Raw genomic sequence first — 25,021 nt, forward strand, 5'->3', positions numbered from 1 at the left:
TTTCACCTGCTTTGGATGTGGTTGTCTTAACTACAGTTGGAGGTCTAAGAATAATGGAGTATCATTCGAACGGTTTTCAGCCAGGCATGATTATAGAATCTCTGTGAACGAAGCAAACACTTCCCTGTGCATCTCAGTCATGTTCTTTTTAATAATTGTGTCATCTGGCCGCAAAAGTGCATTCTTTCCACATACTTTGTTTTGCATAGTTAAAAAGAAATGCTTCCGTGACACACTGAACCTTAATACCAAACAACCCGGTGCTTTTCCTGAGCTGCCGTGGAGAACGTTTGCTCTGAATATTGCTGTGGCCCAGAACTGCCTTGATGCTTCACAGACTGAGAGTAGGAACTCCTGCAGGAAAACCTGGGGCAGGATATTACGCACAGTAGGGGGCTTTCCAACCCAGCCACCCTAAGCCCTCTAGGGTCAAATTAATGGGGGAAATCCAGAAGGACAGAAAATTTGCCATCAACTCATAGGGCTCCCTACTAAAGAGGTCGCAACTCAGATCTTTCTACACATGTCCTGGGTATTTAATATGCTCTTTAAATATGTGTGGCAAATGAATACATTTTTTTCAAAAGATTTTATTTATTTCACAGAGAGAGATCACAGGTAGGCAGGCAGAGAGGGAGCGGGAAGCAGGCTCCCTGCAGAGCAGAGAGCCCTATGTGGGGCTCCATCCCAGGACCCTGAGATCATGACCTGAGCCAAAGGCAGAGGCTTTAACCCACTGAGCCACCCAGGCGTCCAAATGAATACATTTTAATCAAGAGTGGAGAATGTAATTAAGAATGAGGTAGTGATGGAGGAGGAAATTAAAGAAAGAGAATAGGAGAAAAGAAAAATGAAAGGAGAGAGGGAGGAAGAAAGTAAAAAAAGGGTAGTAGAAAATTATACACACTAAGCAAAGCAATTGTGATTATAGTTATTTCATTCTGTAATCATATTCATAATAAGATTTGAATTTTCTTCCCAATTAAAAAACAAAAGAAGTTCCTGAGTCAAAGGAACTATTCTAGAATTGCACTGGCACAAATATGATCATGTTGAATTCTGCGATCCATTTGAATTCTTAAATGCGTATGTTATTTATGCAAATTATTCTAGTAAAAATAATTGTGGATACTTTGATATGTTTCACAAGTATAATTACAACTTCCACTGCATTATTCCAGAAATGTCTTTGCATCCACAGGGGTTCCCTGTCAGCTCTTGCCTCCTTCGGCTTCCCAGTGGATGTTCTCTTCAAATTGGTCTCAGCAGTCCTGAAGCTTTATGTGTGGAAGCATGATTAAGAGTCCTTATCAGTGTGGGAGTGTTCAGTGACCGGCCCCACAGGTGGTGGTATTTCCTGTGCAGACTTCCCACTCACTTGTGGCTGGTAGGCTCACTTGACATAGTCAGGAAAGGGACAGGTCTAGACTCAGGCAGAGGCCATGGGCCCTCTCTTAACTGCTTCTTGTCCCCAACAAGTGAAGCTTTGCAGACCAGAAGGAACCTGCTGGCCTTGCATTGCTTCAACCAGTAGTAATAAACATTGGCCTTCGTGTCCCCACAGAACAGTGGGAGGCACTCGAGAGCCAGAGGGACCCCCACCACTTGGAAACAGATGAGTAGATCATTAAAGACATTGTGGGAATTCCATCAAAACATTTAGGAAGGGTCTTAGAAATAGTCGTGGACATGTTCTGGGAAAGTTGCCTTGTTCATACACCGATGCCCAGTTTGGGTTGTCTCTGATCTTACCCACACTCTCACTTTGTAGGCATCTGCCTGAGAGGTTGGAAGCTTTTTCAGAAGCTCAAAAAGATGCTTCATTTTACTGACTCATCCATGCTTCTGCGCATCCTTTGTAGACAGGGCTTTAGAGAGAAATAGGTGTCTTCACAACTCCAGAACCAAGGCTCAGCAGAGGCTGGGGAGGGTGGAAGGAGGTGCATCCCGTGAGCTTTCTTCCTCACCTCCACTCCCACGGAAGTCTGATCTCCAGAAAACAAAAAGCAGGTTGTATAGAGGCATGGAGGGCACAACTTCAGAATGCAGTCAACCTGGATTCCAATCCAGTCTCCGGTTCTGCCGCCAACCAGCACGGAACTGAGAATAATATTGTGTCACCCCCACTGGGTTGTCTAATGTATTGAATGAGGTGGCACTAACGCAAATGCTTAAAAAATGTTCATTGCTGGGGCACCTGGCTGGCTGAGCCCGTAGACCTGCAACTGTCATGAGTTCAAGCCCCACAGGCAGCATAGTTTATCTTAAAAACAAAGTTCATTGCTGGGATTATTCTTACTAGTTAGTAGGCCATCAGTAATAAATATAAAAGGCTCATAATTCACAAAATTAAAATGCTTAGAAGCAGTGGAAAAATAATACATAGTTTTGCACATCGAACTGACTTGCTTTCCACCATGACCTTTGATTTAATCAGAAAAGTAAGAACTGTTCTTGATTACATATTGGTTGGATGATGAGGGATTTGTTTGCTTTGAAATAGTATTAGAAAAGATAAATAGTTGCTCTGTTCACCTAATGCAATCTGATATTTATGCATCTTTAAAAGAAATGGTTCTATATCCAGATATTCATAGAGTTTTAAAATGAACCTCAAAAGATACTATTTTCACTTACTATTAATTATGCAATAGACTGGGAGAAAGACAGCCAAGCATGTCAAGGATCATTTTTTTTAAAGATTTGTTTAATGCTTTGAAGAAATACTTATTTTTAAATTTGGGAAATGGAAGCTCCTTTGTTTCTTTACAACTAAAAAGGAATTACACCATGGTCTGCTCGAGGAAGAACTCCCATAGAAATGGTTGGTTCTAAAGTCATCACTGCCAGTATGCTAATTTCCCTGTATTGGAACTTAAAACATTATCCCTAGTTTTCTCTGTTAATGAAGGCTTAAGGACAACACTGAATCCACAGGTAAGACAAAAATCAAGTTTTCAACATCTTTTTTTTTTTTTTTAAATGCTCTACTTCACAAGATGACAGCTGTTTAATTAAATACCAGCTGTAGTTTGGAGAAGTTGAAAGAGGTTCAGGACTGTTCTTGAGCCTGATGTGGATCTACTCACTAAGCCACCATGAGGCTCAGGTGAAGAATAGGCAGTAACAGTTCTCCAGGGCAAATTCCAGAGAGGGGCGTTTTAGGAGGCGTGGGAGTGGCGCCCTGAGGTCGAGGAATGTCAGTGGACCTGAGTGCCCTCTCAGGAAAGGCACAGTGAATTGCTCAGAGCAGCTTAGAGCGTTAACACTATTTCTGATGTCATAGACCAGAGCCACTGTCTGTCTGGAGAGGCTGGCAGACAGGCCTTGGGCTCAGGAAGGACCCATATCTGAGCTTTCCTTTAGAGCAGCACTAAGTGGGTGGAAGTACTTCATGTTCGGCAAACTCACCACTGTAGGAAGATGAAATGACTAATGCTGCTCTGTGAAGTAGGCACACTGGCCTACTTCATGGCATTTACTGTTAAAATACCCCCCCCTTTTTTTAAGCTTAAAACCCCATTAAAATGCTTTAAAATTCAATTTAGTTAATATATAGTGTGTTATTAATTTTAGGGATAAAATTTAGTGATTCATCAGTGGCATATAACACCCAGTGCTCCCTACATCAAGGGCCCTCCTTAATGTCCATCACCCAATTACCCCATCTCCCCCACTTCCCTCCTGTCTAGCAGCCCCCAGTGTGTTTCCTAGAGTTAAGAGTCTCTTAATTGGTTTGCCTTCCTGTTTTCATCTTATTTTTCCTTCCTCTATGACCATCAGTTTTGTTTCTTAAATTCCACAGATGAGTGAAATCATTTGGTATTTGTCTTTTCTCTGACTGACTTATTTTCTCTTAGCATAGTACCCTCTAGTTCCATCCACGTTTTTGCAAATGGCAAGATTCGTTCTTTTTGGTGGCTGAATAATATTCCATACTGTGTGTGTGTGTGTGTGTGTGTGTGTGTGTACACTGTATCTTTATCCATTCATCTGTTGATGAACTTCTGGGCTCTTTCCATATTTTAGCTATTATGGACATTGCTACTAGAAACATTGGGGCACATGTGCCCCTTTGAATGATGATGTTTATATCTTTGGATAAATACCTAGTAGTATAATTATTGGGTCATAGTATAGTTTTGTTTTTAACTTTTTGAGGAAGTTCGTAGTGTTTTCCAGAGTGGCTGCACCAGTTTGCATTCCCACCAACAGTGTAGGAGGGTTCCCCTTTCTCTGCATCCTTGGTCATCATCTGTTGCTATCCTGACCCGTTAGTTTTAGCCATTCCGACCAGTGCGAGGTGGTATCTCATTTTGGGTTTGATTTGTATTTCCCTGGTGCCGAGTGATGTTGACAATTTTTTCATTTGTTTGTTGGCCATTTGTATGTCTTGTTTGTAGAAATGTCTGTTTGTGTCTTCTACCCAATTCTTGCCTGGATTTTTTGTTTTTTGAGTGTTGAATTTGATAAATTCTTCACAGATTTTGGATACCAACCCTTTATCAGATAAATCATTTGCAAGTATCTTCTCCCCTTCTGTAGGCTGTCTTTTCATTATGTTGACTATTTCCTTTGCCGTGCAGCAGCTTTTCATCCTGATCAAGTCCCAGTAGTTCTTTTGCCCTTGCTTCCCTTGCCTTTGGAGACATAACCATGACCCCGCCTCCCCCAATACATTTTAAAAGATGAGGAAACTGAGACTTAACAGCAGTTTCCTCTTTCCAAGGCCAGTTGGCTAGTACAGTATTCACAGATGTAAAATCACCTCATTTCGTTTTTCCCAGTTGTGGAAATGCAAGGATCAATAATTCCCTAAATGATCAAGAGTTGGCTATCATGCAACTGCCAGAGGATAAGCATTTTCTGACTACTAAATTAATGATATCTGGGTGCGAAAAGGCATGGTGAGCACACATTCATAGTTCCTTCCCTATATAGGGCTTAGAATTTGAGCATAGAATTTTCTAAAACAAATATGATCAAGGACCCTTGGGTGGTTCAGTCGGTTAAGCATCTGCCTTCAGCTCAGGTCATGACCAGAGAGAGGGTCCTGGGATCGAGCCCCAAATCGGGCTCTTTGCTCTGCAGGGACCCTGGTTCTTTCTCTGCCTTCTGCTCCCCTTACTTATGTTTCCTCTCTCTCTGCCTCTGACAAATAAATAAATAAACTCTTAAAAAAATAAGGTAAAGCAAGTACTATCAGATGTGAGGTATTTTAGTATCATTACTATCTGTTTTAGCACTTCAAAAAATAATGATTGCTTCCTTTGCAAAATGTTGGAAGCTCTTGAAAGTTCTTAGACTAATCTTTATCCTGTTATTTCTCTGCCACATGGTTAAACAAATACAAAACAAATTGGTAATATGGATTTTCTGTCTTTCACATACAAATATATATCCCTGAGCAATTGGATGAATTACTAATTCATGTCCCCCAAATTGGTATTTGGTTTTAATGATTTTTGTTAGGTCGTCGGTTTCCCTTAAGTCTACTAGTTCTTCACCCCAGAGAGCTCTCTTTCCTTTTATAGTCCCAGTAATTTAGAATAAGTATTGGTCATCTGAATGATTTTTCCTACCTTCATTTCAACTTCTGATGTTACTGAGCAGCAGGATGTTGGTAAGCCAAGGGAAATGATGTATTAATAAGTAAGAAGTATATCCAGGTCTTGAAGAGTAGTCTTGGATATTTAGAAGAGGTGTATCTATAAACAGTGGTTCTCATATGGGCAGAAAGCTGCAAGAATTTCAGTGCTTGTGATTCTACTTTTTTTTTTAGCACAGGTAGAAACAGAACACAATAAACCTCACTAATTCGCAACTATCCACCTTGGCGACAAAAAGCTGAATTTACTTGTACTTAAAGAAAAGCAATTTTAATGACCAATGGTTTCTGTAAAATAATGCAATTGATACAGTGTGGTGCAACTAAAAGGAGGTTGGGAACATCAGATGGAACATTTAAAATACCTAATCTTGCTCCGAATTTTATTGCTAATTGATTGTATGTCTCTCACAGGAAGGCTAATGCCAGACCTACCAGAGTGTTGGGAGAAATTACATAAAATAGATGACGGGGTTTTGGTAAAAGTTGAAGGAACCAAGCAAATAGTTTATTCTCAGAAATTGTAATATACAAGAAGCCTCCATTTATATAGACCTTATAAAAGGTCTTAAAGCGTTTAAAACTTGGATTTTAAAATAAATGACATTTCAATAATATGCTCAATTTCCTGTATTTCTGCTTCTGCTGCTGGTTTTAGACAGATCTTCTCATGAGTTAGATACTCAGAGTATGAAACGGAAAGACATCTGTAAACTTCCTGTCAAAAAACAACACCTAAATACAGTGTCTGAATTTGCACCAGACTTTGAGTTGCCGAGTCCGAATTAGTGAACCAACAATAAACACCATAGAACAGTGTGGTCATGTTTTCTAGATTCTGTATTTCTTGTGCGTGGGAGGCAGAGCTTCATACCCTGTCCTTGTATTGACTTGACTATACCATGTTTCGTTCTTTTAAAACAATCAATACTTACTCTTTATTTTTTTTTTTAAAGATTTTATTTGTTTATTTGACAGACATAGATCACAAGTAGGCAGAGAGGCAGGCAGAGAGAGAGGGAAGCAGGCTCCCCACCAAGCAGAGAGCCCGATGCAGGACTTGATCCCAGGACCTGGGATCATGATCTGAGCCAAAGGCAGAGGCTTTAACCCACTGAGCCACCCAGGTGCCCCCAATACTTGCTCTTTAAAATGATAAGTATATTCCTTCTCTTCTGTTATATTCACATAATATATATTTATTCTATTCACATCTTGGTTTCAATGTTCTGCTGAAATGAGTGGGATTAGACCCAGGGAGGCAGTGGTTCTCTGGACATTTGACTTAATTCGTATCTAATCATACCTGATGCAGGTCCATAGGAGGCATTGCAGGCAACTCATTGCAAAGATGCCCCCACACCCCCACCCCTACTACCCTCACCACCTGGACCTCCACAAAAGGCCACATTACCCAGGGGATTTGGGATAAGGAGCACAGCAGGGCAGTGATGACCACATCTGTGTCAGACGCAGAGAGACCTACCATGCCCTAGCCTTGGAGCCAGAAAGACTAAGTTCACCAAAAGATAGTATTGACCTTCCCTGCCGAGTCCACAATAGGCATTTCAAAGCTAATTAAAACAAACTGATGGCTTGGTATAGAGACTGGGGAATGCCTTTTCCCAACAATTGCATTTTGTTAAAGAGTGTTCCTCTGTTTCACATAAACCTTTTCCCCATGGCACTCTCTTTCCCTTCTCGTTCGTGCTCCTTTTCTGCCTGAGCAGTATCCCTTGCTAACCCTCGGAGACCTGGAGGATAAGAACAACAGGTTCTGCCCAGCCTTCTGCAGGGAGCAAAGCCCAGCAGAAAGCTGCTCTTGGCAATGCAGGCGCACTGTGGGCTGTGGACTAACAGTAGTTTTAAAGAAAAGGATTTATTTCAGATGCTGAATTATGAAGGAGTATTGATTGTATGAGTGGAAATATCTAGACGATTATATCTTTTTTCTTCTGGACTAATGCTGTAATGTGGAGAAAGGCTCCAACTACTTATTTTGAATACAGTACCTTGTTTAGTAAATGTGCATGTAAATTCTTAAATGTTACCTTTTACCTCTTAGAAATCATCTCTCTCAAAGTCAATGAGAAAGTTGTAGATCACCACCGAAGCTAAGTAAGTCGAACTGAACTGGGCTCTTAGCCACACTCACACAAAATAATATTTTAATTGGCTAAGCTAATATTTGATCCAAGTTCATAAAAGTTTGAAATCAGATAATTAAATGCAAATACAGTCTTCATCCCAAAGACGATAAGAATGCCTTTAAGCTAATATTTTTAACAAGAAGTGTTCGACAGCGTTCTCTTGTAAATTTTATCATACCTGAGGCAGTTTTCCTCATTCGATTAGCTGGAAAGCTGAATTTATCCCGAGGCAAACCAGACATCTAGTACAGGCTAAATTCAACAACTCGAGCTTAAATTTGGCTTAATATATCCCCACTTGGATCTGCCTGTTTAATTCTCTTTCATATGATAACGTTGGTTTATTCATAGTCTTGACTTACCACCTGAACAAACCAAACCTCATATCTTATTCTAAGAGAAGAAGAAAACTTTGCAAAAGCCACAAAAGTTCCTGAATGGAAATCAAATGCAAAGTTATGAATCAAAAACTGTTTTGGGACGTGACTACAAGAATGGAGTGAAGAGCTTTTCTCTCAGGAATGGGCTGCTTTTTCTGAATGTGGACATTTTGTATTCTGAGGGGGACAGATGGTCTTAAAACAAGACAAGGACTCTGACTTCCAAGGCTGGCCGGCCGGGGCAGCTGTAGTTTTGAGTGTCATGTACACGTGAAAAGTTACCTGTCATCAAGCATCGTATGTATTTGCCCTTAGTTACTAGGTCTGTTCTGACGCACAGCTTTATTTGAAATTGAGGGGGAAACCAGAAAATGGCCTCATCCCGGGCCCCTTTAAATTTTCTTTCCCTGCCTCAAAATAGTCCGTCAGTTCCCAGCCAGAGACCTTATTTTTGCCTTTCATTCTCCAAGCATTTTAATGTGGTTTTTTGCTATCATCTGGTATGGGAGAGGTTGATGAAACAGGATCTATTTTAATTCCTGTTTTTAAAATAATTCTTTAGGAGAACCTTCCTTCCTCATTTTTACCCCCAACACTTTGGGAAAACAAACTGTAAATTTACACGTAGAAGGAAAATGTGAGTGTTCTGTGTCAGTTGATGTGGCCCCTTAGCACGGTACAGCTTCAAAATAGATTTTTCCTCGTCAACACAGATTACCAGTTCATAACATCAGAGAAACCCAATGTTTTCCCTTCTCCTCATTCACTGAACTCGGTTTCTTCCATTTTAAATCTGATTTGAATCCAATTATACTTTTTTTAGAGATAAATTATGGGAAATATGTTCTGCTGTGATGTTTGAAATTGGTTATGAATTGAACAAGGTGAACTTTAAAACTGCTTAAGAGTTTAACAGCTAGGACTATTGGCATATAAAAGGTGCTCAGTATATTCTTAGGGAGTTGATTTGCATATGCTTTATGGGAGTTTAATTCAAATTAGCAAGTTTAATAGTATGTGTATTGGGTGTCTTTTGTGTGTGTGGTGCTGTGTTTGGGCTGTGTGGAAGTTAAGACAGGATCACTGCCTTTTGAGAGAACACAATCTAGTAGGGGAGGCAGGATACAGACCAGTGACTGGAAGATCAAGAAAAGTTTGGGGGCGGGGGCAGGCAGAGAGGGGCGTGGTGTGGCTGCACCTGGGTGGGTCAGTGGGTTAAGTCACTGCTTTCAGCTCGGGTCATGATCTCGGGGTCTTGGGATCAAGCCCCGCATCGGGCTCTGCTTCCCCTTTTCTCTCTGCCTAACTCTCTGCCTACTTGTGATCTCTTTCTCTGTCAAATAAATAAATAAAATCTTTTAAAAAGAAAGAAAGAAAGAAAAACTTGACAGGGAAGATAGGACTGAAAATAATTCGGAAGATCTTTCAGGCACAGGCAAGGGGAAGATTGATGTAGGAATTCTTGTGAAAGTACCTTCTTTCACTCGACCAGTGTGACATAGTCTCCTGCTTTGTCCAGGCACTGTGCTAGGCCTGGGGAGGGAAGGGTAGCCATTAACAAGGTAGGTCTATCCCTGTTCTCAATTGACAGTCAGATAACCACGAAGTACCCAATCATCTATGTGATGGGCAAATGGAACGTGCTAGAGGATCTATAGAGATGGCTCGGGGGAGGCTCCCTGGTGGCAGTGACATCTATACGTATTAAAAGATACCAATCCAACTGGTCTAGGGAAAACAAGAGAAGGAATAGACTCAGGAAAAACAAAGCAAAACAGAGAGTGAGCTCAGTTTTAGTGTGAGTTTGAGATACCCGCAGGCCATTGGGGAAGAGATGTCCATTAAGCAGCCGCAGCTACAGAACCTCAAGCCTTCAATATGGGTCAATGAGTGAGCTGGTAAATGTGTAAAACGTGGCCAAGTAAAATGTTCTACACATAGAAAAGTCCACATGATTCAAGAAAAACGGGCAGGCTTGGCACTACATTCAGAGCACCCAGCCAAAATTCCCTTTTGAATCTTCCCCAAGAAAATGCAATACATAATGGACTTCGTGCTTCTTGCTTACTGTTATGAAATAATTCTGCGTGAAACAAAAATAAAGTCTGCCCTGAATTTGATACGGAAGAATAGTATGTTAGAGGAAAAAAAAAAAAAAAAAAAAAAGGAAAAGGTTTTGGTTTGGGGCAAAGCAGTGTTTAATCAGGAAATTTATTTGTTCATTCTTCACATATTTATAGTGGTCCCAACACCCTTGATCTATGGGGGAAATGTTCCAAGACCCCTAGTCATGGATGCTTAAAACTGTGAATCATACTGAACCCACATATATATATATATATATATATATATATATATATATATATACACATATATATATATAATTTATATATCTTATTATATATATTACATTTTTCTATAAATGCATACCTGTGATAATGTTTCATTTCTAAATTAGGCACAGTAAGAGATAATCAACAATAACTAATAGTAAAATGGAACAATTCTAGCAATGTACTTTAATAAAAGTTACATGAATGTGGTTTTCCTCTCTCTCAAAACACCTTACCCTTCTTCTCGTGATGACGTGAGGAGATAAAATGCCTGCGGGATGAGGTGAAGTGAGGGGAATGGTGTGGACGCTGTGGTGTAGCGTGAGGCTCTGCTGACGTTCTGATCACACATCAGGGGGAAGGTCATCTGCTTCCAGACCACAGTTGACTGCCTGTGGCTGAAACAATGGAAGGCCACGCCGTGGATAATAAGGGGTCAGCTGTAGTGAGGATCTTCTCTAAGCCGAGCACTGCCCTCTTAGATGCTAAGATAGAGCTGCAGATTAGACCAAGTCTTCCTTCACAGCTTTCACTCTGATGAGGGTAGCAGGCAGTTTCAAAAATTAGACAAATACACGTATAATGTCTGCTCAGTCCAACAAGCAACAGTAAGAATGTGTAGTTGAGGTTATGTAGGAACACAAAATGGGGCAGTGGTCACTCTGAGGCATCAGGCGTTCGTTCATGGAAGGACCACGGAAGCAGCCTGAAGGGATGTGGTTCCGTTTGATGTTCCTTGTAAGTGTTCAGTTCAGGAACACTGAATGCATTTACCTTCTTGTCCAGCCAATCTCCAGAACTCTTTTCATCTTGCAAAACCCAAACTCTAGACTTACTCAACATAAGCCCTCATTTCTTTCAGGCCCAGGGAATCACCATCCTACTTTCTGTCTATGAACATCCTTCTCTGGGTGCCTCATAACAGTGATTTTCTTTCGATGACTGGCTTATTGCATTTAGCACAGTGTCCTTGTAGCCTATGTCAGGATTTCCCTCCTTTTTAAGGCTGTTTAATATCCCAGTGGTTAGGTCCACCTGGGTGGCTCAGTGGGTTAAGCCTCTGCCTTCTGCTGAGGTCATGATCTCAGGGTCCTGGATTGAGCCCTGCATCAGGCTCTCTGCTCAGTGGGGAAGCCTGCTTCCCCCCTCTCTCTCTGCCTGCCTCTGCCTACTTGTGATCTCTCTCTGTCTTTCTGTCAAATAAATAAATAAAATTTTACAAAAAAAAAAATCCATTGGATGTATAGACCACATTTCGTTTATCTGTTCAGTGATCAGCGGCCCTTTAGGTTGCTTCTACCTTTTGGCTTACTGTGAACAGTGCTGCTAGGAACAGATACGGGCATACAAATATCTCTGCGATACATGACATGTATTTTAAAGAAAAATAAGGCAGAGTGAGGGCGCAGAGAGTGATTTGATAACAAGGCCGAGCCTATAGAAAGGGTAGTCAGCAAAGGCTTCTTTGAGTAGATGTTACTTGAACTAAGGCTGAAGTGACGTGAGGGAGTGAATCTGTACAACAGGGGAAGAACCATGCAGAATGAGGGCAGCAAGTGCAAAGGTCCGAAGGCAGAAGGAAGTTTCCATGTTGAAGAATAGCAAGGAGACCAGTGTATCTGGAGAGGAGTGGGAAGGTGGACTATGATAAAGGATTTCCATTTTCTTCCGAAAAGGCACTGTATGTGAACTCCTGGAATACTGTTTCATTAGAAGTATTTAAGCGATACCATTTGTATTCGATTCTGTATTTTGTGTACTCAACAGAGAAGTTGCCCATCCTCGGCACACAGGAGCTTTGAAACTTCTGCAACCTCTGTGTGTGCATGCCAGGGCTCCATTTTTCCTTGTCAAGGAGGGAGCTACTTCAACGTAAATGAATTCAGTGCCACTTTCCCTGGGGCACAGTGTGTCAGATCATAGCTGTGTACTAAACAAAGTTTGAAATGATTTGTAATTCAGGCCAAAAACCATCTTAGAGAATTGAAGCACTTTCCAGACAGTTAAGCAAAAAAAAGCCAGTGATAGTCTAATGGAATGATTGCAGAATTCTGCTTGTTACCTGTATGTTGACAACTCAGGATCTTCCCTCCCCCCCCCCTTTTTTTTTTTTGGTTTGTTTTTAAGATTTTGTTTATTTATTGGACAGCGAGAGAGGGAATACAAGCAGGGGTAGTGGGTGAGGGAGAAGCAAGCTTCCTTCTGAGCAGAGAGCCTGACGCGGGGCTCCATCCCAGGACCCTGGGATCATGACCCCAGTCGAAGGCAGAAGCTTAACAACTGACAACCCAGTATCTTCCTTTTCATACTTCAGTTCACAAGCATCCAGTCATGGACCATTAGGGCTGTGGGTGACGATAGAGACCAAGTCCAACCTTGAAGTTCCCAGGTGAGGAAAACTTGAGGCCCCAAATAGTGAGGTGCTCATGATCTCAAAGTTAGAATTGAGACTGAAAATAAAGATATTTAATTAGTGAGGAATTAAATGTCCATTGCCTCTTGGGGATGACATTATGAACCAGAAATTGACAAAAGGGCAGGCACTGCTCTAGGTGACATTCTTTATGAGATGATATTTCTAAGCTGCACATCTCTGGAGACTGTGCTAGCCACTGGCTTCGAGGTAGTGTTTTTGCAGACTGCTGCATATAGTTGGGGGAACTGGGCTTCAAAATTAACACAATAGCATGAAAAGTCTTCAACTGAAACTTCAGAATTGGTCCCATTTTCTGGAATATTCTTTGTGATCATGGATGGGATAAACTTTCAAGTATTCACTGTGCTTTAATTTTGGAAAACTGCGACCTCTTTTTAAAAGTTTATTCATATTTAATCCATATTTTACTTTTCCATGACCCTAAGAGACTAAGAGAGTGAGTTCCCATATTTTACAGATAGAACCATAGGCACAGAGGGAAGGAAAGATCTGCTTGACGGGACTGGTCAGTGAAATTAAATCAGACCAAATTCCTTTTGAATGATGCTATTATAACCACAAAGTCAAGCGCTTTTCAAACTTCCTAAGTCAGTGGAACCCTTTTTCCTAAACTCCATATATGAAGCAGAGAGAAACTGTTTTTTTCCTTAGTCCTGCCACCTTATAGTCCCAGTGGAAAGGGATGGTTGGGGATTGCTCAGAAAAGACCTTATGACACTAACTTGTACTCAGTCTCACTTGTGACTGCTATTTATAATAATGATCTGTGGCATTTAAAATGTTCAAGTTCTTCAGAATCATCAAAGATGAATCAAAAGTATGCGACATACCAGTATAAATATCAGTAGTATACTATTTCATTCAAATGCTCTGAAAACTCATGTATTTTGAGACCCCTTGGAAAAGGAACTGTTTTAAGGAGGACACCCCATTCTCCAACCCCAGCAGGTGGCAGAAACTTGCAGGCTAGGGGGAAACAAGCGCCAGGACCTGAAAGTCAGGAGCCCTTCAAGGTCCAATACCCAGCTCTGCTGGGGGATGTCTTGGGGGCATTATTCAAGGACTCCAGAGTCAGAGAGCTTCTTAAAATTCAGGGTCCGTGCCTTAGTATGCTGAGGAGGTAGAGTTACATGATCCCTGGAAATCTTGTTTCTTTATCTGGAGAATGAAGATAATCATATCTTCCCAATAAGATTCTTAACAGTATTAAATGCGAAAACGTGTAAAAAAATTCCTTTGCACATTGACTAGTGCTTGGAAATGTTAGCTTCTCCCTCCCTCGGTCTGGCTTACTTTGAGATCTTAGAAAAGCTATTTAATCTCTGAGTCTTAATTTCAAAATACCTATAATACCTTCTCAAGAAAGCATCCCTTAAAAGCTAGCCTTTTCCAGAATCCCACCACTAGGCCCTGTTTCTGTCTAAACATTCTCACTGAGCCTGAGGGTTTCATCCAAGAACAGTCCATTGGTGAATCCCAATTCTGACCACCATCCATGCCTCTCTGCTGAGGTCTGGGCCTTCATTTCCTGCCATTCCCTCTATATCTACTGAGTGTTCCACAAGCTCTTTAAATTCAACATGGCTATACCTAGACTTACTACATTCTGCCCTCTCAAATACCCTCTTCCGCCTCTTGCTGAAAGGATAGCCACCACCTTCCTCCCTTGACAGACACCCCGAAGTCATCCAGGATCTTCACTCTCTCCTACTCTCGATGAACACAGAGCCAAGAAGCCCTGTTGAGCCAATGATCTTGATGCCTTTCAAGTTCATCTCAGCCCCGTGGTCCACGGTACTTCTCATCTCTGTTCCTGCGACAGCCTCCTGACTGTCCTCGCATGAGACTGCTCCCTTCTTCCCCTCCTCCAAATACCAATCCCTTCTCCTCACTTCTGGTACTGGAGCTCCCCTTCTGGAGCTCCACTTCTGGTGCTCTTTCTAACTTAGAGAGCTGACTGTTTCCTTCTTAAAACCTTTCAGTGCACCTGTATTGCTTTCAGACTGAAATCCAGACTCTTTCTGACCGGTGGTGTCCTTCACTCTTCAACTCGATGGCCCATCCTCCTCTTGCCCTCTGCTCTCCTTCTGCATGAAAGTGAAGCTGCTGATCCTGCGTGTGCCCAAGACATCCCTGCTGATCTCTATAACATTAAATAAACTACTTCACACAGAGACTGTGTGTTTTATTCCAGGTATTTTTAATACCTGGCACAGGGCTATCAGACTGAATGAATGAGAGGATGGATGGATGGATGGATGGACGGATGGACGGACGGATGGACGAGTTCATATACACATATACATAAAGGTGTAAATAATAAATAATGCATGTTATAATGCCTGGTAAGTTACAAAGCCGTCAGTAGTTGTAAAGGCTTGTTATTTCTATGTACATAAATAATGCGTATGTTGTTTGTCCATGTTTTTACATACAGCTCCTGCCAAAGAGTTTCATTTTCTTGTTAGTAATTTGCATTTGAAGACACCGAATTGTGTACTCTAGTTGCTAAAAATAGCTCGTGGGCTAATAAGCATATAGACACACAAACCCATTTTTTAGGGGACTTAACAGTGATGAATGTAAAATCTTGAGTTTGAAGTTTTGCTGAAAACAGGATAGAATTTAATCTTCAACATCAGCACTAAAATATCTTGTCCTCCTTGTCCAACCACTAAACAACCCTCACTTTTTATTAAGTGAACTTTGTTCATATGAAAAGAAGTAGCAAGTTGCTCTCAAAGTTCTTACAAAATCATGTATATATAAATTATTTAAATATAACCCTTAAAAAATTTTTTTTTAAATTAATTCTTTACAGAAAATTTCTCCTTTTCTGGCATATTAAGCAAAGGACAGATTGTGTACCTATTTACCAGATCGCCAGCCTTCCAAAAGCCTCAAGGAAAAGAAAGTGTTCTCTAGGTGCGAAATAGTACCTCTTTTTCCCACTTTCATCTCCTTCAAAGGGCAAGATGCAATTGTTTTCCCACATGCAGAAAATTAACAAAGGTAATTATCTTCTTAGCAAAAGACAGCACACTCCATTTGAGCCCCTAGCCCCCCAGCTCCTAGCCCCCTTGCTCAGCCAAGGACCCATCACTGAAAAAAAGTGCTGAACAGGAAGATTTACAGACTGTGCCATGTGGCAGGTACCAGAGAGGCAGAAATCAGTATCTTCAGAGAGAGTCTGAGTGTTGTGTATGGCTGAGAAGCCAGTGCTGTAATATATTCAAGAAGACCTAAGGGTTTACTTTCCAATAAGGATGGAAAAAAATCTGAGCATGCCACTGTGAGCTTATCGTAATACTGCTTCATATAAAAAGTTGGTAATTAGTCCCTCAGTGAATAAAGTAGAATAGATGATAAGAGATTGATACTTAGAGGAGAAGCACAAAATGCTTTTGCCAGTCATCAAAATTTAAAGGCTATAGAGTAAGGGTAGGGGATGGCTCTGTCTGTTTACATGCAATTTCCAACTCCGAATTTGCAGTGCTAGAGTTCATTAACTTGTATTTTTAAACTGTATTAAAATGAAGCTTATATAAATTTCAAAGGGGAACATGGAGGGCCAAATGCAGGAGACTTGGAGATCCAGCGTCAGACACCACAGAAGAACTGGTGGGAATTCTGGTCTCCTGTCAGTCCCTCCTCTTCCAGCTGAGTGTTTTTCTAGAATCCGAATACGGTACAGTACAGTGGTATTTAGATGGGAACTGGACACATCTTGAAAACATGATTTCTGAGGACTCCAGAATAGGTAATAATTTTTCCAGATTTTGTTTTCTCGTGTAATTTAATATCAGTTCATTCAGAGGTTTTGGTGTTACAGGGCCCTGTTACTTAATTTAGACTACCATGTATGCCAGCTCCCGTTCATTACTTAATATGGAATACATTTCATCTGTATTTCATGTGTGAATTTTCACAAAAGGTCATGAATTCCGTGGGGCGCCTGGGTGACTCAGTCGGTTAAGCATTCAGCAGTTGATTTTCGTTCAGGTCATGATGTTAGGGTTGTGAGATCACGCCCCGCGTTGGGATCCGTGCTCAGATCAGAATCGGTACGGGATTCTCTCCCTCCCTCTTCTTCTGCGTCTCCCCCAACTCTCTCTCTCAATAAATAAATAATAAAATCTTAAAAAAAAAAAAATTCCTTTAGTATTGTGGGAGCACACTTAAGTTTCTGGACTCTTCCTAAGAGGTAAGTGCAAATGAACTACATAAAAGAGAAAAATATGAGTCTTCCAAGAGGTGGTGGTATCAGTATTTTGGCACTTAATCTTCCCTGTTGCTTTTAGGTCTTTGTGAACCATCTCGACCATAGCAGAGAAACTATGGTCCACCTCTCAGACTAGACATGCAAGAAATGTAGAAACTCAGGGATCTTAACTCCAAATCCAAATGAGGATGTGGGTGCATTTCCCTTAACGTAAAACTGTCCAAGGGAAATCCTCATTGGCAAAACATGTAAATTAAGACTTGATTATTCAGACCACAGGATTCACACATGGTTCTTGAGCCAGAAAATATTGTCACATTTTAAATACTTAATTTCAGGAAGAAATCTGTTGTATAAATCAATTTTTGGAAGCCAGTTTCGAATTAGAAAAAGAAACGAAGTTGGTTTATAAGATAGTTAACAGTTGGGGGCGCCTGGGTGGCTCAGTGGGTTAAGCCTCTGCCTTCAGCTCAGGTCATGGTCTCAGGGTCCTGGGATTGAGCCCCGCATCTGGCTCTCTGCTCAGCGGGGAGCCTGCTTTCCTCCTCTCTTCTCTGCCTGACTATTTGTGATCTCTATCAAATAAATAAATAAAATCTTAAAAAAAAAAAAAGATAGTTAACAGTTGAATGTAATAGTAATGTCACAGTGATATCAGTCTTGGACAAATACATCAATAACATAAAGCAGACATTAATTGGAGAATTGTCTGGGGATGCTTTGACTAATACTGAGTCCTCACACCAAGGTGCTTACAGTCTACTAGGGAAACAGACGGTTACTAAAGCACTGCAAATGCCGCTAGAGGAATTGATAGCCGAAAGTAGAGTCAACCCACAAAGCATTGATCCAGGAACTACATGGTCAATAAATGATAGTAATCCCATAAAAATCTTGTTCTTTCTTTTTTCTTTTTTCCACCTTGTATAGCTTAAATATCAGGATCATTGACATCAAATTACAGATTGTCTCTGTAGACACAAAACATACAATCAGTAAGTACCTTTGGGGTCATTAGCAGCATAAGTTTTGGTAGATTTTGTGAGAAATTCTTAGAATTGGCTTAATGGGAAAATTCAGTCACGTGAATTCAACTGTGATGGACTTTATATATATACTTATTTATTTAACACAGAAAGAGATCACAAGTAAGCAGAGAGGCAGGCAGAGAAAGTGAGGGGGAAGCAGGCTCCCCGCTGAGCGGAGAGCCCGATGCGGGGCTTGATCCCAGGACCCCGAGATCATGATCTGAGCTGAAGGCAGAGGCTTAACCCACTGAGCCACCCAGGCATCCCAACTCTGATGGACTTCAGAGAAAAATTAGAGATAAGGCCAAAGTATAGGAAAGCTGTATTTTTTCCTTCAGAAGAAAAATGGCATATATTTTTAAACTTTCAGAAGAAAGGTACCAGTTTATATCAGTTTTTATAGAAATTATCCAGCACATGCTAATCTGGAGACTTTAAATGATTATTCTGTGATGTTAGTAAACACATAAACCAGAACTAATGCTCCTTCATTTTATGTTTTTTAATAGATTTTTTTTCTTACCAGAGTGGCGTAATTTATCACAGAAGGTAGAACCTAGGTCTCAAAAAATACATTTATCAAAAAAAGTTTCAACAACAACTTTCTAAAAAGACTATTGTTTTCTAAAAAGACTATTGTTCATTTATCTTACATTTTTAAACTGTGCAAATTCCTCCATCCTCCCTATTAATCTCTGTGACTCTTGTTACCTTTCCCTGCTTGTGAGAATATCTTTCATTGTAGCATAAAATAATGCACCATTTCAGTTATTTTGCTGTAATGGTGTTTAGCTCACTGTAACACCTAAAGTGGCTTGTTTTCTTTTTCAACTTCCTACTCGTATGTAAAAGAGAAAGGTGAATTCTGTCTTCTTTAGGTTGGATGAAGGGTAGAAAGAAAAAACAACAAGAAATTTGCCAATATTCAGAGGAACTGTTTTTAAATGATGTCAGCTCTTTGCAGTGATCCTTTATGAAGGACCCATACACATCACCAGAGTGCGAGCCCTTGAAAGGAGAAGGTGCGCCACAGGGTTAAGGCTGACACGAATGTAAAATTCTTCTGTCCCATAATGGGCTAGAGTGTATCAAGGGCATTTCTATTCATTGACATTTTGTAATTTTGAACCAGATGTAACTCAATGTATTTGTATTTTCAAATGACTTAAGATAGTTTTTTAAATATTTTAGATTAGCGCCTGGGTGACTCAGTCGTTTAAGCATCTGCCTTTGGCTCAGGTCACCCCAGGGTGCTGGGTTTGCGCCCCGCATCTGGTTCCCTTCTCAGCAGGGAGTCTGCTTCTCCCTCCCTCTCACTCTTCCCCCATGCTTCTGTTCTCTCGCTCACTCTCTCTCTCAGATAAATAAATAATATTATTTAAAATAAAATATTTTAGATCAGATGGAAAATGCTTTATTAGCTGTATGTCAAGTGAGCAACAACTTGCCTGCCAGTTTCAATGTCACTAGAAGACACGGATCCTAATAGTGTTAGCATTTGTCTGTTGGCACATCTCACTAATAATCAGATTTTTTTATTCTCCCATTTCACTTTGAAATAGATGGTGGTATCCAATGCTCGCCCTGCATACCTATTTCAGTACTAATTCCTCACTGTTTCTAATTTGGGGCAGAGACTTGGGGGATGAGGAGGGGGAAACATGTTGAATGCAAAGTTATGGCTCAAAATATAAACACGAAAATCATCCCAGACACATTTAAACAGCAGATGTAAGGTAACCTTTTTTTTTTTGTTTGGTTTGTTTTGTGTTGTTTTTGCTTGTTGTTACTTTTTTTATTTGAGTAGAATTGACACAGAGTGTTTCATTGGTCTCAGGGATGCAATATTGTGATTCAGCTTCTCTGTGTGCTGTGCTGTGCCCACCCCAAGTGCAGCTGTCATCTGTCACCATTCAACGCTAGTACAGGGTCACTGACCACATGTCCTACGTTGTGCCCTTTATTTCCTTGACTCGGTCATGCCATAAGGGGCAGCCTGTATCTCCCGCACCCCTTTCCCCATTCTGCCCATCTCCCACCCCCGCACCCCGAGGCAAGTGAGTAATTTTATTTTAAGAGGATTTAGAGATACCAGAATGGACGGGCACATAAGTACAGACTAAGTTTGACAGCCAAGTTCAGTGCCAGAAGTATTGGGTATGAGTTACTATGGTAACTAGTAACTGAGTTTAGTACATTTAACCTTTTAATCATAGGATTATGTGGTTTTCTTCAGAATCATTCTTATTTATTTTTATCCAATTAGAAAATAAAACAGGGCTGGAGGGGTGCTGCATCTGTTTACTTTCTTAGCATGGATGTATGTAAATACACATATCTATATATTTTTTTCGAGAGACTCCTATATACACATTATATTAAAGTTGGAGTTAGTGTAAATAAACTCCAGAAGAGGAATTCCAACAAAACCATTTTCCCTTGTTCGCTGTCTGCGCATGTATGCATCTGTATGTCATGCTGTCTTTTTTTGATTCTGTGTTTCTCCCTTGTTCAGTATTTATAAAGACCGCTAGGGCAGATGCCTTAAAACAACTGGATGATCATCAGGAGTTAGGCTGCGTGAAATGCCTGTGTCGCATCTTCTCTGTATGAGTGACCGAGGATCAGACTTTCAAACCACATTCGGGTTAAAGGGCACTGGCCATCCCGACGCGTATTCTGCCTAAAGGACAGGGCTTTCATTTGATAAAGATCATTAGTCACTGAGATATATATTTTAGAGAGCTCCAAGTAGCGAATAGTTCTGTTGGCAGTCACTGGAGTGTACCAGATGGTTCATTAGCATAGGCTAGACAAGTCAAAGGCTTTCAGAATCATTTAGAAAATGTCAAACAGAAACAAGAACCCTGTCACTTTTTATTAGAATTAACTACATCATACCCTGGACACAGATTTCACCTTGGGTCAGAAAAATTAATACAGAATTATATGAATTGTGTAATATACTGGGTTAAGATAGGTCTTTCTCTAGGGACTCATTTGCCGGCAATATATTATGATCCCTCTACTTTAGGAATCCTCAAACCTTTCCTTTTGTAAGATATGAAAAGAGTTGACCTTGCTCAAAATCCATTGGTGTCTAATTGATTTGAGGTATATGCAGAATTTCAACAAGACATTCTTCTAAAGCTCTTTTGTGAGCCTTTTCCTGGGAAGCTTGGCGAGTGGGGCTTACTGAATATTCAGCAGCTTATAAAGTATGCTTTATGTCAGGAGGAAAATACATCCATTAATTGAACACACGGCTATAGTAAACAGGAATTAAAATGCCATTAAAATAACGTGCTTTTTTTTTTTTTTTTAAATCCAGATGTCAAAAACCTTGAGAACTTCCAGCTGGTAGAAGGTGTCCAGGAACAAGTAAATGCTGCCCTGCTGGACTATACGATGTGCAACTACCCACAGCAAACAGAGAAATTCGGGCAGCTACTTCTTCGACTACCCGAAATCCGGGCCATCAGCATGCAGGCTGAGGAATATCTCTACTACAAGCACCTGAACGGGGATGTGCCCTACAACAACCTCCTTATTGAAATGTTGCATGCGAAAAGAGCTTAGGTTCCAGCCCCTGCTTTCAAAACAAAAAGAGATTGGTGGGGGGGGAAGACAGGAAGAAAGAAAAAAAAAAATACTCTGAACTGCTCCAAGCAACACTAATTAAAAACTTGGTTTAAAGATATTGAGTTTAAAAAGGCATAATAATCAAATACTTACTAGCAAATAAATGATGTATCAGGGTATTTGTATTGCAAACTGTGAATCAAAGGCTTCACATCCCCAAAGGATTCCATATAAAAGACATGGTAACGGAGTGGATTGAACTCCTGGATGGATACCAACACCATATTGGAATAAAAACGGATGGAACAATTCTTGTATAGTTAAACTGATCTCCGCTGTGAAGAAATTTAGAAACTGATCTGTGTTATTAATTAGGCTTCTACAGCAGGGGATTTGAGCTTATGGAATGCCTCCACGGTAAAGCTGAACTAAAACGACTCAAAAAAAAAAAAAAAAAAAAAAATCCATCGGCTGCGCCTGTAATAGCCCTTTCCTCTTCCTTTCAAGGACCCAGCACCTTCTGTCCTGTGATCACGGAATCTGTCCTTATGGACTTGTGCTCAGCCACACCTACTAGTAGCTCCACCAAATCATGAGAAGCCTAATTTTGAATGTCTGTGTCTTAGACCTGCAAACAGTTGATAAGAACAGTCTGTAATATGTTAGCTTGCCATTTTAAATATGTTCTGGGTTCTGTCATGTGTTCATGTTAAAAAAAAAAAAAGCAGGCAGTATCCCTCTTCTGACCTTATATAAGCATTAATTAATATTAAGGGAAAGGACTACAAACTTAAAACAAATGCTCCATAGCTAAAGCAAGCTAGACCTTATTTCTGCTTCTGTTACTGAAATGTGGCTTTGGCGTTGTCAGATTTCATGAAAATTTCTTGCCAAAAGGCTTGTTAGGGTACATCCATCTTTTGAACCATCAAAGTTTGTAGTTTGTTTGAAAATAAAACCTGAAACATATTTTAATCTGGGATGTCAAATAGTCACAGTGCTAAGTAGTTTAAAATAAAACCGAAGCATGTTAAGCTATGCAAAAAGAAAGGAAAAGGTGAGCTTATCAATTGTCTCGAGTCTCCTGCTTGTTGCAGTTGAACACCCCCTTAACATAGAATGGCAACAATGATGCCTACAGATGGACTGGAAAGATACTAAAGCGATCCCAATCTTCCCCAAAAGGTGAAGGAAGAGAATGATACTGACCTTTCTGAGTCATAGACCAAAGTCTGCTCTAGAACAAATATTGAAGGACAAAGACTTGCAAAACAAACTCTCCCAACAATGATAGCAGTATTATTGACATGTAATGCCACAGGTATGGAAGTCTTGCCTTATTTCACAATTCTGAGAGGTAGCTGTGCAGATGTGGATCAACATTTGTTTAAAATAAAGTATTAATACTCTCAAGTCAAAGATAGTGTTTACATTCTTTTAGGTCCTGTGGGGGAAGGGAGGGAAAACTGATATTACAAAATAGCTAAAGCAGTAATTTCCTTGATGTTATTTTTCTGATTGGTAATTATTTTTAACAGTACTTAATTATTGTATGTCGTGAGACACTAAAATCAACAACGAGAATCTCATTTAGACTTTGATTTTTTTTTTTTTTTGAGATTATCAGCGGCACAATCACTTGTAAAAACTGTAAAAACTGAAAAGTATCTCCTAGTCCCTTAATTTTTTTCATAAATGTTTCAGGCTTTTGAATAGTTTATTTATATTGTATATCATAGTTTCAACTGTAGACAATGATGATGCTAATTTATTGTTCCTTGGTTTCACCTTTGTATAAGATATAACCAAGACTGAAGAAACCAAATATATGTGTTTACTGTAGCATGTCTTCAAGTTAGCAGAACATAGTTCAGGGACAGAGAAGGGTCTTAATGAATTAAAATCATCCACTTGATTCAGTGTCTGTAAATCTACATAATTACCACTGTAGTTTATTTAATATCTATTGTAAATTATGTGACTTGTAGTTTCCTCTGTTTTCAAGTAAATTTAACAAGGGTGGAGTCTTCCCTGGTTTCCTCTACAAGCATTGTAAGTTGTATACCAAAGATATGAGTTACTACTTCTGTGTGTAGAAAAGGATTATTTTATTATTTTTTTAATCGCCTCTAATATTCATCCACATGAAGGGTACACGTTCGCTAAGCGGAGTGTTCACAGCTCCTCAGTGCAAAGTCTCAGTCACCTGTAATCGCAGCTCAAAGGACAAGGGAAAAGAGCTGATCAGAGTCCATGTCCAAAGCTTTAAGTGGACCGGCAGTATCCTTACTCTCCCCCGTTAAAAAACAACTTGGCTAGAAGACCTGTGGAGAGGGATGGGTGTTGTCAACACTGAAATGGTTGCGTCCTGTGTGTGGAACATGGGTGGCGGCATTTACGAGATTGGTGGGATAGTTATTTGGAGGGTCTTTAACATTGCAAAAAAAAAAAAAAACCAACCCTAAGTACATTGATTCTGTAAGTCCATGTTCTCTTATTTTAAATAACACAGTAGTACTCTCTGCTGAAAATAAAACCTAGGAAATGTCAATTACTGGTATGTTGTTAAACTAGCAAATTCCGTCCTAAATGCAGTTAGAAAGAAAGACAGACAACACGGAGAGTTAGGTCCACACTCCTGGTGACATCAAGAACAGAAATTGGGGAAAAAAAAAAAAAAACCACACACACCAGAAATTGATAAACAAGAATGTACCCCAGCCGACTGTGGTCCATCCACAGTTGGCCAGGGATATTTCTCTAGTGCTCGTTGTTAACCCGTCTGCCACGAGACATTTCCTTAGCAACTGCCTTACCAGTTACAGGATTCATTAGTAAAAGCAGACTCAGATATAAACGTTTTTTTGGCTTAGCGTGGTTTATTAGAGTTGGTCTCTGTTTGTAAACAGACAATCTGTAATGTCTGAACATTTGTACTGCAGATCCGCTACCTTGGACCTGAATCCATGCAATGTTTCGAGTGTGAAGTCGGTTACTTGTTGGCGTTTTCTTACTGTATCAGTGAAATAACATATTGTCATGTCAGTTCTTGCCAGGAATTTCTCGACAAAATGGATTTTTTTTCAGTATTTCAATAAATATTGATATGCCCAGCCTGATAATTTTTAAAAGTTTTTATGCTGTCCTCATTCTATTAGATACTAAAGCTTCTGAGTAATTGAGATCCTTGACTGGGAGTGGAATCCACCCCGAGTAGATAACTTTCCCCTCTCCAGATGTTATCTAGAATAGTCTTGTCCAAGGTTGGGTAGCTGAAGCGT

At 40.2% G+C, this 25,021-nt stretch overlaps 1 protein-coding gene across 6 annotated transcripts in view; it reads left to right on the forward strand.

The window, feature by feature from the left end:
• Window positions 1–24,859, forward strand: part of NR5A2 (nuclear receptor subfamily 5 group A member 2) — a 137,848-nt gene extending 112,989 nt beyond the window's left edge. For all 6 annotated transcript variants that reach the window (XM_082701959.1, XM_082701961.1, XM_082701960.1 and 3 more), the window contains one exon: window positions 21,490–24,859. In XM_082701959.1, the coding sequence (XP_082558085.1) occupies window positions 21,490–21,737 (248 nt within the window). In that variant the 3' untranslated portion in view covers window positions 21,738–24,859. The remainder of the gene's footprint in view (window positions 1–21,489) is intronic.
• The last annotated feature ends 162 nt before the right edge of the window (window positions 24,860–25,021 follow it).

The sequence above is a fragment of the Mustela nivalis genome (assembly GCF_964662115.1).
Source record: "Mustela nivalis genome assembly, chromosome: 16".
NCBI classification, from domain to species: domain Eukaryota; kingdom Metazoa; phylum Chordata; class Mammalia; order Carnivora; family Mustelidae; genus Mustela; species Mustela nivalis.